Raw genomic sequence first — 18,003 nt, forward strand, 5'->3', positions numbered from 1 at the left:
TTACATTTACTAATTTACTTATTTTATATATGTCCATGTCTATTATTTAAAAAAAAATTATTTCATCTAATCTAATTATTTAATTTTTTTTTAATAATTATTGTTTTTATTTGTTTAAAATTAAAAGTATTGCTTTATAATAAGTTTTTTGGAAAGAAAAAAGATTATGTGTAGAATTCAAAAATAAGGCATCATCATTTGAGTAAGATTAAAGAGTGGTGTTAGAATCATACTTTTTATCAATAACATTGAGCCTATAAGAAAGTAGTTTTTAAGTTAAGTTAAAATTAGATTTTTTTTAATTTTTTTATTGTAAATTATTTTTTTTAAGTCAACATATTTTTTTAATGTCAATAAAATTTATGAAATTTGATATATATATATATATATATATATATAATATAACCATTTATTTATTAAAATCATTGTTTCCGTGCGGCTGCACGGGTTACAAACTAGTTACTATTATTCACTCCTTAACCTTCAACTTTCTTACAATCTAATCAATTTAACCATCCTATTTTTCCCAAGTATTGTAATTTTAACTATTATATTACTCTGTATTTTTTAAATATTGAATTCATTGATCTCAATTTGATAAGAAAATAAAAATTTAATGTATTTAATTAAATTCAATTTGTAAATTTGACATAATCAAATTATCGTTTCAAAATTATAAGAAGACTATTAATTTACATTTTAAGTATGTGTTTATTAACTATCGTTTAAATTTTAAATCACTTTTAAATATTGTTATATGAATATCTATCTATCAAAATGGTTCATTATATAATTCTTTATTATTATTGTAACTTTTTTTAATAAAATTATAATAAACACTAATATTTTTCATAAGTTATTATTTAACTGGTCAAAATGAAGGTTTTTATTGAAAATTGTGTATTTAATACATTGGAAACATAAATATTGATTTTTTCAATAAATAACAAAAATACTAAATATTGAAAATATTAATTTAATATATTATATTCATCACACAATAATTGTTACATTTGCAAAAATAATTTATCTAAAAGATATTGTCATGTTTAGTTTTCAGTGCAATTAAAAAAAAAAACTCACTTTACTTTATAATTAATATTTTATACATCACTATTACGTATCTAATTTTCTTTTATGATAATTTATATACATCAACAATTGAAAAGAATACTATGTAAAATGAACTAATTAATACAAAGGAGACATTGGTCGCCTTCCCCGCACCCTAACCATGTGTTCCCTTCTTTTTCTTTATTAAAGAGAGGTGATAAAAATTCATTTTTTATTTACAGTCATACATTTAAATTGTTTTTACCACTTCATTTTCTCTAACTCATACGCAAATTTAGTTTTTATTTTATATTTTTATTGTGATTTTGCCGATTGAGCGCAACACTTTAGAACTTTTTCGTATTGATGCGTTATTTTTTCCGTTTTAGTGTGTTGTTAGTTTTGGCTCAGATTGACAAATTAATTTTTATCAATTGCATTTTTTAATAAGTGACTTTTCGCATCGTATAACACCGTAGATTTTAAGCATATTTATGTATGACATATAATTTTATCATATTTATAGACATATTACTATTTTACGCTAACAACTTCGGTGTTGTGAGTTTGTTCACGGATTATTCGTTTGTGATTTTAACAAATTTAAATTTATATTTTATATATTATACAATTTGAATCAATCAACATTGTTTCTTTTAGTAAAAATTAATATTATATCTTTCATTTATTTTGGAACATTGTGAGTTGTTTTTTTTATATGTTTCTAAATTAACTTTGACATTAAATGCTTCCACATCTACTAATATGAAAATTAATTACATTTATGATAAAAGTAAAAAAAAATTAAATGGCATTTAAACAATAAATACATATTAAAATTTATAATTTATTCTTGTATTTAAGACAACAAAAAGTATTAGATAAGAGATACGAGAAAATGACTATTTTATTTGAAAACCTTATACAATGCTATTAATATACCGTTGTTTTTTCTAAAATAATTATCATTTTAGAAGAACAAAATTATTCTAAATTAATAGTCACTTCAATTTTATTCAATCCAACATTAACTTATTTTATTTTAATATTAACTCAAATTAATATTGTATGTATTTTACATGTATGACTATTGTTAATAGTCTATAGTTTTTTTTTACTAAAAAATTAAATTTCATTAATTTAACATAATACATCATATTGAAAATGAACAAAATTATAACACTAAAATTATATATGGTAAATCTACTAACAAATGCACAATATATAAATTAATTGTATAAAATGACAAAATAGTGACAAAATAAAAGTGAACAGAATATTCAAGCATTCGAATATATAACATTGACGATATAATTTGTAATCGGCTGAAGTTGATTTGTCAATTTAAATCAAACGATCACGTTAAAAAAATAAGAAATAAAACAATAACATACTAAAACGACGAACAAATTTGCACCACATTTGGAAGATAAAATCACCAACAATGCAAAAGAAAACTAAAATTGAGTGTACCCATTTATTTATTTATATATATATAAAATAGAAAGAAAAATAATGTAAATAGATGATTCCAGACAAAGATGTTTAATTTCAACCTTATAGAATATCGAATAATCATTTTAAAACTCATGAAATAGTTGAGGAGACTCTAAAAGTATTACTTGAGGAGACTCCATTGAGGGACGATTCAACATTGGGCCATATAGCCCTCACTTTGTCTTTCATATTTATTTTGAAATGCCATATATTTACATAAATAATAGATAAATATTTTGATTAATTATTAATGTCATTCACATATTTAAAATCAAAATTCATATAACAAAATAAATAAATTATTAATTTATATTATTTTGACGTTCAATTATTTTATCAAATGATTGATCGATAATTTTAAAAATTGAATTATTGTAATACAAAATGTGAGTTATTTTTTTGTGTAGTTTGTTTAAATATTTGAAATTTATTTTATGGATTTGATAAAGACATGTTGAATATTAAATACTAATATTTGTTAAACGAATTTTATATATAAAATTTAATGAAATGTGAATGCTTAAATATTTATTTAGTTATTTATACAAATATAATTTTATTACCATGAGAAAAATCATTTAATATTTAAAAAAAAATCACAAAAAACTATTACAATCTACGATTATGAAGTAAAATTATATGTAAAATATTCCAAATTTTTATGTATATCCACCTCACTACATTTTTATATGATTCTCGTGCAGAAACTAAAAAGGTATATTGAACACAATTGAAAAACTAACCAGTATTAATTGTATATCATTTTAGGCCCACGGATTAAAACCTTGGAAATGTCAAGTACAAAATTAAACAAAAGACAATAGTAATTTTTATTAATTCTGTTATTTATTATTGATATACTTTCATTATCGATTAAAGATAATAATTTGAAAGTAATATAATATACATAATATAATATAAATGAAATAAATAAATAAAAATCAATTAAAGTTGTATTATAAATTAATTAAAGTTACATAATAAATTAAAAGTGATAACTTTGTAAAGATAAATTATTTTTAAAATGTAATAATTATTGCGCGACAGTTGAAATATTACAGATTTGTTAATTCAAATTACAATTTTAAACTTATTATAAAAAAAAAAAGTACATTTTAAACCACTCACTATATAAATAAATAAAAATTAACATGCAACTCATGCTTGTACTTCTATCATACATTTTATAAAAATTATCTATTTTGTTTAGTTTTTTTTTAATAATATTTTTCTATCTCAATAAATTAAATTCAAGTTTCAGAAAATTTAATTTGAATTTTGCATTAGAAAATATTTAAAAAAATTTTTGCTATAAAAATTCAAAATTTCTAAAACCCATTTATGTATCCGAAAATTTGAAGAAAACAAAATTGATATATAAAAATTAGAATTTATGATTTAAACCTTAAATCTTACTAAAACACATATGTATATCAGGAAGAAAAAAAAAATTGGTAAACAAAGTTTGGTATTTAAATCATAAATGCTACTAAAATACATTTTTATTTTGGAAATTTTTTACATCTACACAAAATTCAAATTTCTTTAAACGCATCTATTTTAGATCTATTTTTTTTAATTATTTTTAAATTCAAATTGAATTTAACGAGATAGAAAAAATTATTATTTTAAAAAATAAAATAAAATAGACAATTTTACATCTTGTATCAAAAACTTTAAAGTTTTACGTGTATAAAATTTAAATTTTTGTAAACACATCTATTTTTGAATTTTTTTTGAAATCCAAGTTGAATTTAATGAGATAAAAAAAATTATTATTTAAACAATAAATAAAATAGATAATTTATATAAAATATGAAATAGGATTATAACTTTTAAGTGTGGGTAAAATTTTCTATAAACAAATTTGTATTTAATACTCTACCCTAAGTTTCTGTGTCAAAATCATAATTAGTCATTTAGTGATTAGTCGTTTAATAATTAGATTCTCTTTTATAAATAAAAAAGTCTTACTAGCCTTAAAAAACTTGAAAAATAATTTATAAATATAGATTTTTATTTTGAAATAAATCATTTTAAAGCTTTTTAAGAATTGAATACTTACATCACTTACAAAATAGAATTTTAATTGAATCTTTAACAAGTTTACTTAAGATTGGTAAAGAAAAACATGTTTACCTAAGATACTTGTTAGCCTTTCAAAATGAAAAATAAGGAATTGGATTATGTATTCAATAATTACATATTTAATTACATATTTTCTCTCGATGAATTTGATTCTACATCAATTTGTTTCACAAAATTTAATGCAAGTACCGTTTCGCATCTATAATGTTGCATTATTAATTTTGCTCGTTGTCTTGTCAAACGATAACAACAACCAGCTGCATTAGGCATTATAAATGGCAAATATGAGTAAATGCCCAACATTGCCTATATTCTATCCACAAACAACTAATGTGTAAAATGTTACCAAAAGAAAATTAAAAATCGTAGTACTAGTAAGCTGCTATACTTATACGAAAGTTATTAATTATTGGGATCGTAAGTTATAAATTAAAAAAATAAAAACATTTTTTAAAATTAGTTTTATGAGAATTTACTTAAATAGTTATTTTGAACTAATTTATTATAAATTAAAAGAATAAATTTTATATGTAATAAATTATATATTATCCGTTAGATATTTTAACACAATAAAACCATTTAAAAAAAAAATAGTTTTTATGAGAAACTACTCAAATTTTTTTTTGAAGTTTTATTATAAAAAAATATTGTATCAAAAAATTGTAATACATAAATAATTTTTATGGTAAATTATTTAAATTAATTTCTATTTAAAGTTTATTTTTTAAAATTATCTTTTAAAAAATTTATAACAAAAATTAAAATACTTTAAAAGTTATTTTTTAGAAACTATAACAATTGAACTTAATATTCATACTATTACTTGGGATTCTTGGAACGTGAAACAATGACATAAATTTTATTGAAGGAATACTACTCATTAAGATACACCCAATTAAACACATATTGCAAACATTTCAATTGTATCCAAATTACTTCCAAATTTCAGTACTCAAAAGATGCAAAGACACTTTACTATTTATTAACAAAATTGTCGATATATATATATATATATATAAACAATTTGATATATAAGAAAGTACTGCCAGTTATACATATAAATGTATTGGCCGTTAATATTAATCAGTCGTATATGTTTTTCACCCAAAAAAAAATTAGTCCTATATTATATGTAGTGTCAACTTTCAATTGATAAACAAATACCAACTCGTTTGCTAATTCAATAATTTGTGCACCCACTAAATAGTAATGAATAAAATAGGGCTCACACGCTATTATACTTTGAGCGACTGTTGCACCAAAAATAAATATATATTTTTGCTGGAAAATGTGTTGGTAACACAAATGTGTTGAGGAGTATTCACAACTTCAGATTAAATTACTTGCAGAGTTACATTCAAATGAATAAATCAAGAGCGAGTAGGAAAATTGGAAAATGAAAGTGTAAATATTAGTAAAATTTTGTAAATTAGTAAATATATAGGTTAAATTGCAAAATTTAAGTAAAATAATTTGTATTTAAATTTTTATTGTTATAAATTATAATGTAACGTTCTTGATTGTTCTCAAATCAATATAATTAAAATATTAATTAATATTTTTATGAAATAATTTTTTTATAAATAATATATCAATAATTAATTTATATATAATTAAAAATATTCATAAATGTGTTTTTGACATAACAAAATTTTCATTTGTACATTTATTTATGATAAGATCAATTGATATGAAATTAATGTCAATAAATATATATTATAATATTTAATAACAAAAATTTAGTAGAGAATAATTTTAATAATATAGTTAACAAAATTCAAAAATTAATATAACCAACATTTAAAATTTAAAGAATAAATTTACCTATTACTAAATAAATAAAATATATGATCCAAATTCACAACAAATGTATCAATTTGTATTTTTGTATTTATAATATATACTGAGTCGTCTTTTTCTATCTGAAAATTCAATTAAATTTAAACCCTATTTTTTTTATTGATAAAATAAAGTCTTCAAAACATGCATAATCTAAAAGCGACAGTGACCCGAAATTTATCACAGGGTCCCACGTGTACAGAAGGATGTACGTTGTCGTCGGTGTTGTTCATTCCAACACGGGAAATTTCCTTCACGCGCTCTCTGCTATCTTTATCGCAGTCATCGAAGTAGAAGAAACAAAACATAAAATCCAACTTTTTTTTATTCAATATTTTATTTCATTTTTTAATATTAAATATCAAATTGTCCTGTCCCACATAGACGCACTCACTCTATATTTCCCGCCAATTACTGTACATTCACATGATTTTCCCGCCGTGACTGAGGAGCAACATGAACCGTCGATGCTGCTTGCTAATCATGGGTTGGCTACCGTTGGATTGGTGCTCATCCAGCCATCATGTTTGTGACGAGTAATAGGGATCTAAGCATCACCATGGTTGTTTTAGCAAATAATAATCAAACTATAAGCTCTTGGAAATAGTGTAAAGTTGTATCCATATCAACTTAGTTTACTCATTATAAATATTTTAAACTCTTAACTTAATTTTAGATTCATCTTCAGTACCATCATATTAGTGTGATTATTATAGTCTTTACAAATACTAAGAAAAATGATTTTGATTAAAACTTTACATTTGAGAATTCATTTTGAAATATCAATAATGCATCAAATTAAAGTGATATAATCATACAATTTCAATGTTTAATTGAATATTTATCCATAAATTTTATATAATTGATAATAAATATAATCGAAAAGGAGTTTTAAGTTTTAACTTTTTGGTCAAAAAAAAAAATTGATTTGAATTTTACGCACTGTTGCAGCATTGAGCAAGAGATGATTTGGATAGCCTCGTTAATTAAGTTAATTTCGTGTTTCATATTGCGCTCTTTGTTACAAATATCATATTTGCTAAATAAATATAAAAAACGATTGTGTTGGATTTTTTGTCATTACACTTTGTTGATTTTTTAAAACTAATTTAATTTTCTTCGAACATCATCGTGTTTTCAGAATCAAATTATCAGTTTAATAGTTGATTTTTCACAATCAAATTAATTGATTGAATTGATAATTGAGAACTCACCAATTTAATAGTTAATTCAGCTCGATTGGATTCTAACTAGTCTCTAGTCTATCAGAACGAATGAGCAAGTTATGATTTCTTTTTTTGATTTTGTTATTAGAAATTTAGATTTTTATTCTTTTATTATTTATTTGGTTTGACAGTAGTTTAGCCGATTAAACCAGGAGGTAGCGATTTCATTGGTTTGATCTCCGATTTGATTTATTAACATTGGTATTTTTCATTTTTTTTTATTTAATTTAATACACATTATCAATAAAAAATATTTTGTACACTTTTATCAATGAAAATATTTGACAATAAAAAAAAAAAAAAGTGATACATATAAATGATTGTGATTTGTCAATATGATAAATTTTTTTAATGTGACAGTTTATGAAATCTACATGAATTTGATTCACATTAATGAATGTAGTAAATTAAATTTATTAAATTAAATAAATTAAATTTGGGTGATATATTTAAGAAAATAAGAGTAAAATTAATAAAAGCGTTTAAAAAATTATTTATCCTCTTTTGTAGACTTCTTTTACAACTTTACAACTTGTATAGACATTGTTTTTTTTTTACTAAAAAAATATTCAATAATTCAAATCATTAAAATACATCAACAACAACAAAAATTAAATATTTTTAAAATTAAAAATATAAATAACTCGTTAATATAAAACAATAAAATATATACATGATAATAAATTATTTAAAATACCATATTTCTCAAATTTACAACACTAACAACCAAATATGATTAATTGAATGAGCAATGCACATCCAGAATATTTCTTCCAATTTGAACCAACAAATGTCATCACAACACAAGCAACAATCAAATTTAGTCCCACCAAAATGAGAGAGAAAACAGTGTAACACATGGAAGGCGAAACTAGAGAAAAACCAAAATAAACAAAAGGGTCTGAAAATTATTTATTTTATAAAAAGAAGATAAAATCGAGTCATAAGAGCGATTTCGAGTTTAGGTAAAGAAAATGTTTTGAAAGTTTGTAAGAGCACGAAACTGTTATTTGAAAAAATTGTTAGACATAGCCCTTCTTTTGGCATCATCTATCAGCATGAACTTGTGACTCGTGAGGAATAAATGGATGAATCACAGAAACTACCATTGTTCCATGAATCCGGCATATACCACTTCAATGATTCCAATGCCGTTTTCATTGATCCCGTTCGCGTTCTAAACCGTTCTTACAATCGCTTCACCGTTTCTCCATCCACCTACTACCCTCGTTTCTTCCAAACCCTAACCCCCAACCCTGTTCCCATCACCGTTTCTTCCTCTCCCACAAAACGCAAACGGAAAAAACCAAAACGGACTCCCAAAGAACCTCCACCTCTTAACGATAGAGAACTAATTGCACTTCAGCGCCATCAGGTTTTTTCAACAAAATTATTAGAGATCTAAAATTAGTTACGAGTTAGTAGTTAGATGTTAGTTACAAGTTAGTTACTCTAACTGTTATAATTTGGTTCATTATACCTATTTTGTAATCATCTTTCTCATTTTCTCCATTGATACAAAAGTTATCTCTATTTTTCTCTCTATTAAAATTTCTGACCTAACACGTGCACTGTTGTGTTCTTTTAATTAACTATTGTTTTGTTTAGTATAGGAATTGAGGCCTTTGTTGTTGAAGGCGCATGAGTGTTTGTTAAAATCAAATGAACTTTTGGATGCTATTAGAACTTTGAGAAGTGGAAGTGATTCGTATTGCTTGAAAGAGGAGTGTGAAGGTGGTGAACAATGTTTTGTTGAATTGGGATGGCAATCGCCCGATCTTGTTGTAACGCTTAATGTACGTCTATGTGACACTGATAATGATTCTCATGATCGGACACAAAATAACTTGGAAGGTGTGATATTCGTTATTCAATATTGATCTTACTTGTTGATGTTCATGCAATTTAGCTACGAAGCACGAACAATAGACACGAAACTGACATATATATATATACATAGACACCGATTGTAATTTAAGAATATAGAAGTTATTGAATGTAACTACATTGTTTGTGTCTGTCAGACACCAGTCACATCTTCAATCATAAGTGTCGGTTCTACATTGCAATTTAGTATTTCGTGGTTGATAATTTGATTGGAAATTTAATCATAGGTGAATAGAATAGAACAAAATGGAGAGGAGTTTTCATAGGATTGTTTGGATATTTTATTAAGAAATACTACTAAAAGAATGTTTCTAGTTAATAATTTGTGGAGTGCATGTAATGGTATTGATATTAGAATTTAATAACTATGCACTTACAAATAGGTCTCAATCATGTTTCACCATTTTATCACTTTGTAAACAGGTTTTAAGAAGTAATACTGTGGTGCGATTAGTTGGATTGATATTTTACGTTATCATTATTAATGGTGTAAAATTGTTGACTATTGAGATTATCTTACGATTGGGAGAAGAATGAATAGTTGACTACGCATTGGATGCAATGTGATGGAGTGTATTTTATTGGGTTTCTGTTCCATACTTTCTCATAAATGCGAACATAAGCTAAAACTTGCATCCAAGGATTTTTTCGTATCACAGTTTAGATATTGGTTTTTGTGTTGTTCCCAAATACATTTAGTTTCTCAAATCATTAATACGGTGTTGAACTATCATTAGTTAGATTGTGTGGCGTTGCTGTTATGTAAAATCTTACTGCGCGAATGTAATTCAGACTTCTCAGATTCCCCAAGTGTGCAATGCTGTGAGCAGAGGATACTTCCTGCATTCAATAATTTGGTTGTTAATGACACCGAGGATGACGCAGTGGCTGAGATTATGAACAATCGTTATATAATGCCTCAAGAGAGCTGCTTTTACATGGTATGTTAAAACCGCCTAGATAATTTTTAAGATGTGTTTACTTCACATAGGTTGTTTCTGTTGTAATCTTTTCATTGGCTCATAGTAAGGTATCACTTTCTTAGGATTTTAGTTAGTTAAGGTTTTAACCCCAGATCCTATGGAGTGTATCTTATTAACATTTTTCTGTTTTTGTATGTGGAAGTCTGATCTGGGACAGATTCGCAATCTCATTCCTGGTAATGGTTTCTTACATGACTCACATTTTATTTCCATTTATACTTCTTGGTTCTTCATCATATCTGTGGTTATTCATTGATCTAAAAATGTAAGTGTTTATCTTTATGCAACAATCACCTTCATAAAAGAATTGGCATCCCTTTTACTTATTAATAACATTTCTAACTATGTTCATTTCTTATTGCTTTGATTAATTATCCCCAAGAGTTGTCCCGAGTCTTGACTTCATCAAATTATGCTAGATGGAAGGTGTTGCTGGTCCACCTGTGTGATGTTATCAATGGCAACTCAGTTCTTTATGTGGCATTTCTTAAAGAACTTAATTGTGTTTAGCGGTTCAACTACTGGGGCTGTTGTCTTTCAATTTAATTGGTAACTTTTATGAATTTTATGCAGCTCATACTGATTGTGGTTTCAACCTCATAATGGTGGACCCGCCTTGGGAAAATGCTAGTGCTTATCAGAAATCAAGGTGACAAAATATTTGTACTATGCTTTCCTGATGTAGTGTAAAAATTTGACGTACCATATATTGTCTGATTAAAGAGATTTTTATGAGATAATTTATCCTTGTCTTGACCTTAAAGAGCTGCAACTATTAGATCTTTATTGTTCAGATATATCTTTTTCCCACAAACTTATTGAGAGGTTGAAACCTTTTTTTCAAAATTTTATTTTCGCTTTTTATGTTGCTCTGGGGTGGAGGGTAGGGTTATTAGATAGGTGCAATGAGAAAATTTCATTTTCATTATTCAATAAATTGTAAATGGAAATAGCTTTGCGACCCACTCATGAACTTAATAGCTGTTACTCAGTTTAAACTGGATTGGAAAGTGGCCTATTCGAAATAAATCTTAAATACGGTATGTCATCTATGTAGGTATCCAACTTTGCCCAATAGGTACTTCTTATCCCTACCCATTAAGCAACTTACTCACACCGAAGGTGCCCTTGTAGCATTATGGGTAACAAACAGAGAGAAGCTACGTAGTTTTGTTGAGAAAGAGCTTTTTGCTGCGTGGGGGGTCAGCTATGCTGCAAGTTTTCATTGGTTGAAGGTGGCTTTTAGTTTCTCGTATTTGCTTGCCATACAAGTTTTTAATGCCATTCCAAATTCCAATCTCTTGTATTTGTTGTCTATTGCAGGTGAAAGCAAATGGATCCTGGATTAGTGATTTAGATCTTTTCCATCATAGGCCATATGAAAGCCTTATCTTGGGATACAGTCCTGGGAAGGTCAGGCTTTGTAATGTTTAACTAATTAATCTTGTTACTATCAGTTTTTTCTCTCACACTTGTAATATACGGTATTTTCTAGGTCAAAAATTCTGACGACCATTCAAAATTTAAGCCTGTGAAGGAAGACCGTGTGATTATGAGCATTCCTGGGGATTACTCAAGGAAACCTCCAATTGCAGGTATTGTTGTCTTGATTAATATGCAGTGTCTTAGCTTTATGAAAGACGGAGTAAATAAGTTTGTACTAAAGTTAATAAACGATTTTAATGCTGAAGTTTCTTCATACTGGTGTGGTCAGATTTATTACAGGAGTACGTTCCTGGAGTCAAGCCTCCCCGATGCATTGAGCTATTTGCTAGAGAAATTATGGCTGGATGGGTTGCTTGGGGAAATGAACCACTCCACTTTCAAGATTCTAGATATTTTGTCAAAAAGATGGATAGCTGATTCCTTAAAAAGTAGATATGTACTTGTAGATAATTTATGGTCATTTCTGAATTTTCAGTCTCTTTAAATTTTATATATTTTTTTCTTCCATTTTGCACAAGGAATGTGGTTTTGTTCCAAGTGGCTGCCAACAATTTTGGATTCGGATTCAGTGTAGTCAAAATTTTGTTCGGTTAGTGCAGTCAGTCCATCTAAGTTTAGATAAGAAGATTCAAATTGTGAGTTTGACAAATTGGGAAGTCGGAATCCTCAATTGTAGAGACCCAGATCAACGATCGAAATCACCAATTTCAAACAGTAGAGAATATGTTCTCTCACTCTCTGGATAAGGGAAGAAACAAAAAAAATACTTATGTCCTGCTTCCACTACTGCTTCCAAGGAAAACTGGATGTGTTTGATTTTGTTCAAATGTCTATTGTCAAATTGTAAACAAAACAAGTTTGTGCACGAAAGCAATGAGTTAGAACTTGGAAGGTGTTTTATGGAAAAATTATAATACATCAAAAGGCTGTCTCTAGTAGCAGATGTTTACATTTTCTATTGAGCATTTGGGCTATAGCGAATACCATTGAGCATTTGTTACTGTTGCTTTTAAACTCTAGCCCATCTTATATAATTTAAAAACTTTCATTTATCAATGCCTAATTTTAAATATCAAAAGTATGATGCTAATAAAATAAAATTCAAAAGTAAACCAGCAGAAAGGGATTTCTGTTCCACTGTCATTCAACTTTCCGTAAGTTAGTTTTAGATTTTACCTTAAGTTCTATAAGTTTTTTTCCTCTCTATTTTGATCTCTTAAGTTAAATGCTAGATAGTTTAATCACAAGTGTTTTCATTGGATTTTGGTTTTTTAAAGTTATAAATATTAAAAGATATTTGGTTTCTTTGTAAATGTTAAATATTTTGATTTTTAAGTTACAAATGTTAGATATTTTGATTTAAGTTACTTTTATAATGTTAATTATTAATATAATTGATTAGAGTGGTAAATATTTATGTATCAATTTTTTTAAAAGAATTTAAAATATAAATGCATTTGAAAATTTTAAAATAAATTCGAAAAACTTAAAAAAAAGTTAAACACAAACATGTATTAAAAAAGATATAGTTTAATTTTTTTCAAGAATCTTAAAAAATAAAATAAAGAGTTTTAAATAAAAAAATGATATAGATGTAAAAAAACGGTAATAATCACTAACTTCAAAATAACTGCCGCCTCCCCTCCTAATCTAACATTTATAACAAAAAAATAATGACTAAATTTAAAATTAATCTGGATCCAAAACATCAACGTGGAAGTGTTTTGTGCTCTCCCCGGGATGGTGGTATGTTGTTAGCAAAGACCATGCAGAAGAAATGGGAAAAGGAAGATGGAGAATTAAGAGGAAGAAGATAATCTTCATAGTAGAACTCTAATTTGGAGAAGAAAAGATAAATTAGACAAAATTAACAAAAATTTGACGAAAACCATTGATATGTATGTCTAACAGAAATAAAATTATGAGCCGAGATAGAACAAAAAAGTTATACGATCAAAGTAAAACTACAAAATAAATTAAAATATCAATTGTGTAATTTAGTCTATATTGTAAACAGAGGAAATATTTTTTTTTGAAGGAAGGAAATATCTTTTATGATTGAGTTTTGTTGAAGTAAAATAATACATCATTTCATTTTTCAAGGCATGGAAATAAGATTCATCGCTTTTGTTGTGATGGACGGCAGGGAAAAGATAATACATAGTTTTTCCTCACTGAAAAGATTGTTAGTAACACAATTTAATATATTATCTAAATCTCCTGTAAAAAACATATTATCTAAATCTCCTGTAAAAAACATATTATCTAAACAATCTTTGGTGATAAATTCATACCCCAAACAACTAATTTTTGAAACGAATATTACTTTGTTTATTATAGAATTACCTGCTTACTTTTTTATTTTATTTTATTTGTTATGATATGGTATCATCAACCTGCTTAATGTATGTGTAATTATAGAAGTTGCTACGAGACAAATATATCCTTTAAATTCTAAACTAGATACACATTGTTTCGTAAAAATAATAAAAATAAAATGTGTATAGCGCACAACATTTTATAGTTATTAATAAAAATAATTAACAGAAAAAAAAAACTAATTTAAAAGCTATTTTAACATGCTTTTTCAATGTATGTAACGTTTTACTATTAAGCACTCAGCAAAAACGAATTTGTCAGCATTCGTATTAAGTAGTTAAACCCCGTGCTGGGTCCTTTCCTCCATTTCGAAGCAGCTATGGATTCTGAACCTGCAGCTTCGTTACCGAACCCTAACCCAAAGCCACCAACTCCAAACATCGTTATTGCCGAACCAAAACCAAAACAAAGAGATTTTTTAACTCACGCCGAAGCTTACCTCGCCAAGCGAGACGGCATCGACAAGCTTCTCAAAATTTGCCGTTACACAACGAAGCTAATCCTCGCCTCTTCATTTCTAGCTTCGGACCCGAACCTCACTCAACGCCTCAAAAGCTTCGAGTCAAGCGTCGGCGTTAGCCGAAAAGCCTTCAGACTCGGCAAATTCATTCAAGACCTCAACGCGCTGAGAAACTCGCACGTCGATTCCAAACGCGAGCTTCTACTTTCGTTAATCGCTTACGGTGGCGAAGGTTTCTACTATTTCATCGAACAATTCGTTTGGCTATCGAAAACCGGTTTGATCGATTCGAAACGTTCTAAAATCTTCCAGAAGGTAAGTGCTTACGCGGAATTCGTTGGTTATTTCGGTAGCGTAGCGCTGAAAATTAGGGATTTGAGAATTATTAATGAGGATGAAGCGTGTTTGAAATCGAGCATTGAGATTGGGGTTTTGAGAGGTGTTGGTTGTGAAGAAGAAAAAATTAGGTCGAGGAAATTGAGAGAGAAGAAATTGATGAAGAAGGTTTCAATTGTTCAAGATTTGGCTGATGGATTAATGGCTTTGGATGATATTTTGGATGGGAAAGGAATTTTTTCGAAGCCGATTTTGATGTCTTCTGCAGGGCTTTTGTCTGCTCTCATCAGCACTCACAAGAATTGGGTTAATTGCTGAGTTTTTCTGGTGCGTTCGATTTTCTCACAATTTTTTTAATGATATGTAGTATATTTAATTTAGTAAACTTTGTGAAGTTCGAATTGATACCGAGTATCGAACAATAGCTAGAAAATGAATAATCATTGGCCAAGACTTTATTTACCCCTCGCTGAATACTGGAGGGTTATAATATAAAAGACATTGACAAATAAAATGGCTCTATCTCGATATAATGATCTCTTTTTGTAGAAATTTGGTTTTTTATGAAGTGTTCGAGATAATTTTGTAGCTTGCTAGATTTTCTTATTTTAAGTGGTTTAGATAAAAAAATTTGTTCTGTCAAGGTTTTCTTGATGTTGATGTGACCTTTGATATTGTGGAGCGTTGGGGTAAAATGCGGCGGCTTGTGTAGATTCAATCGTGGCCATTGAGTCATCAAAGTAAAAAACTTTGATGCTGTGTAGTGGAGTGTTGTGTTCTAATGTGGGTAGTGTAGCCGCAGAGTCATCAACATCAAAAACCTTGATGATGTAGGTGTGAACATTTTCTATTTAAACCTTGACACTACTATCAATATTGTTGAAAGATTACCCGCAGTAATTGTGTGACGCAGTTACTGTTTTCGATTGTTTGATCTAAATCAATAGCTCATATGCTTTAAAATTGATTCGGAGAGTGTGTAATATGAGCCGTCCGACCTTATATTATTGGGTCGAGATTGTTCACTGTGATAACTGCGTGCTTCTCTTAGATCCAATGGACGGCTGGTACAGAGTTTAGATTCTTTCATAACTAGTGAGGTTGCTTTGCAGTTCCAATTGGTATATAGTATATCGACAGTTCAACACAACACTGAAATTGGAAGACTATTATGTCACTAACACAAATCTGTCAAAAATGTTTCAGACTTTGAAGAGTCTTGAGTAGTTCTGTAAAATAAGTAAAATGCCAATAATTTTTCAAATGCAATTTTAATTATATTACGTTTTGTGTTTTAGTTACTTTACAAACTTATTGGGCAGTTGCTCTTCTCTTGCTCTCAACTTATCATCCAAATAAATAAATAAAAGGTTATGAATAGATTCTTTGGAACAATATCTAATTGTTTCTGCTGGTTAGATTGCATCATATTTGGATTAGGTTAACAGGATTTATTACGTTCTCTATTCTATATGGTGTATGAAGTTGGAGGGTTGTGGAGAGTCAGCTAGTTTGAAGTCGTGATAGTATAACTGGTTTAGTAATTTGTTTTTCATTCATGATTGTTCTGTATTAAAGAGTGATCTTTTTGCTCAACAACGTTAAGGTTGCAATATTGTATCCTTGTGGTTTGTTGTCACGAGTTATAATGGTAGAACTGTACTTCATACATCTTATTATATGCTGGTGGCTTGTGGAAGGAAAAAATTATTTTGGTTGAGAGGCTGCTGAAACAAACTGTGCTTTCATATTTTAGATCACAATATTTTTTTCCTTCATATAATTGAGGTCAGAGGGAGTACTCCTTCACGTTAGTTCCTTGGTTTGATCTATTGTAAACTACATCTGAGTGATGCCATATCTTTGTTGCTATATCGGTTTCTAATATTGTCTTTGATAGTGGTATGTGTGCAGATGAGAATGTTTCATCTGTCAACTATGAATGTATTCATCTATCTAAACGCCCTTGTTTTACATAGATTTATAAAATAAGCAAAAGTCTTCTTCGTTTCACTTTTTATATAGTATGAGACCCATGTATGCTAAGGTTTCTGTTTAGACGTAGAGCCAATTTCACAAGTAACGGTTCATCAATTTAAAATATAAATTGGGGATCCATTTTAAGATATATATGCGATAAATTTTGTAACCTATGTTGAATTCTTAGAAGTTCATCTTTGGAGTAAAAATTGAATTAGTGATTTAAGGTGACATAATTCATTGAGAGATCCACTTATGAACTCTTAAGTGGAGTATATCGAAGGAGGTGCTATAAGATGCTTTTAAAAATCTATCAACAAATTCCACAATGATTCTAGACTTTTTTAAAAGTGGCTCTAATTATGAAGATCTCTAGAGGAGCACGGGGAGAGGATCGTACCTCACTCCTTTAGGAATATTAGGAATATGCATGTAAACTATTCTTCCATAATCCTATAGATCACCACGGCTCACAACTTCATGAAGACCTCGAACTCAAATGTCTTATCCCATATACCTGTGGTAATCGCTCATTTAGTTTCTTATTTATGTTTTGCTCATTTTTTTTAGTTTATTTATTTATTAGATTTTAGCTTCCGGTAATATAAAATATATTATTGGTAATGTATTTAGAGACGAGTGTGCAGATATATAGGGTTGGCTATCAACCTGTAACGTTCCAATTTTTATTTATTTATTTATAATATATTATTTTAATTTTTGAAAAATTGCATTAATATATTAATTTTATATTCTAAACACTCTAAATTTTATATTTATATGTTATGTCCTAACTTTATACACATAGCATACCTAAGTTCGAACCCGA

At 27.5% G+C, this 18,003-nt stretch overlaps 2 protein-coding genes across 3 annotated transcripts; both read left to right on the forward strand.

Annotated features, from left to right (window-relative positions):
• The first annotated feature begins 8,494 nt into the window (after nucleotides 1-8,494).
• Nucleotides 8,495-12,975, forward strand: LOC101503737 (methyltransferase-like protein 2). 2 transcript variants are annotated; one of them, XM_004499073.4, is made up of 10 exons: nucleotides 8,495-9,078; nucleotides 9,317-9,557; nucleotides 10,383-10,531; nucleotides 10,716-10,749; nucleotides 11,147-11,222; nucleotides 11,631-11,808; nucleotides 11,897-11,986; nucleotides 12,069-12,168; nucleotides 12,288-12,447; nucleotides 12,538-12,975. In XM_004499073.4, the coding sequence occupies exons 1-9, from the start codon at nucleotides 8,788-8,790 to the stop codon at nucleotides 12,434-12,436; spliced, it is 1,308 nt and encodes a 435-aa protein (XP_004499130.1). In that variant the 5' UTR covers nucleotides 8,495-8,787; the 3' UTR covers nucleotides 12,437-12,447; nucleotides 12,538-12,975. The 2 variants fall into 2 exon arrangements, with proteins under 2 accessions (XP_004499130.1, XP_004499129.1); XM_004499072.4 differs by having other exon boundaries at nucleotides 12,288-12,612.
• Nucleotides 12,976-14,647: 1,672 nt separating this feature from the next.
• LOC101504267 (peroxisomal membrane protein 11A) lies at nucleotides 14,648-15,746 on the forward strand. The gene has a single exon (XM_004499074.4). It carries the CDS (start codon nucleotides 14,718-14,720, stop codon nucleotides 15,510-15,512), a length of 795 nt encoding a protein of 264 aa, XP_004499131.1. The 5' UTR covers nucleotides 14,648-14,717; the 3' UTR covers nucleotides 15,513-15,746.
• The last annotated feature ends 2,257 nt before the right edge of the window (nucleotides 15,747-18,003 follow it).

This window comes from Cicer arietinum, chromosome 4, assembly GCF_000331145.2.
Source record: "Cicer arietinum cultivar CDC Frontier isolate Library 1 chromosome 4, Cicar.CDCFrontier_v2.0, whole genome shotgun sequence".
Taxonomy (NCBI): domain Eukaryota; kingdom Viridiplantae; phylum Streptophyta; class Magnoliopsida; order Fabales; family Fabaceae; genus Cicer; species Cicer arietinum.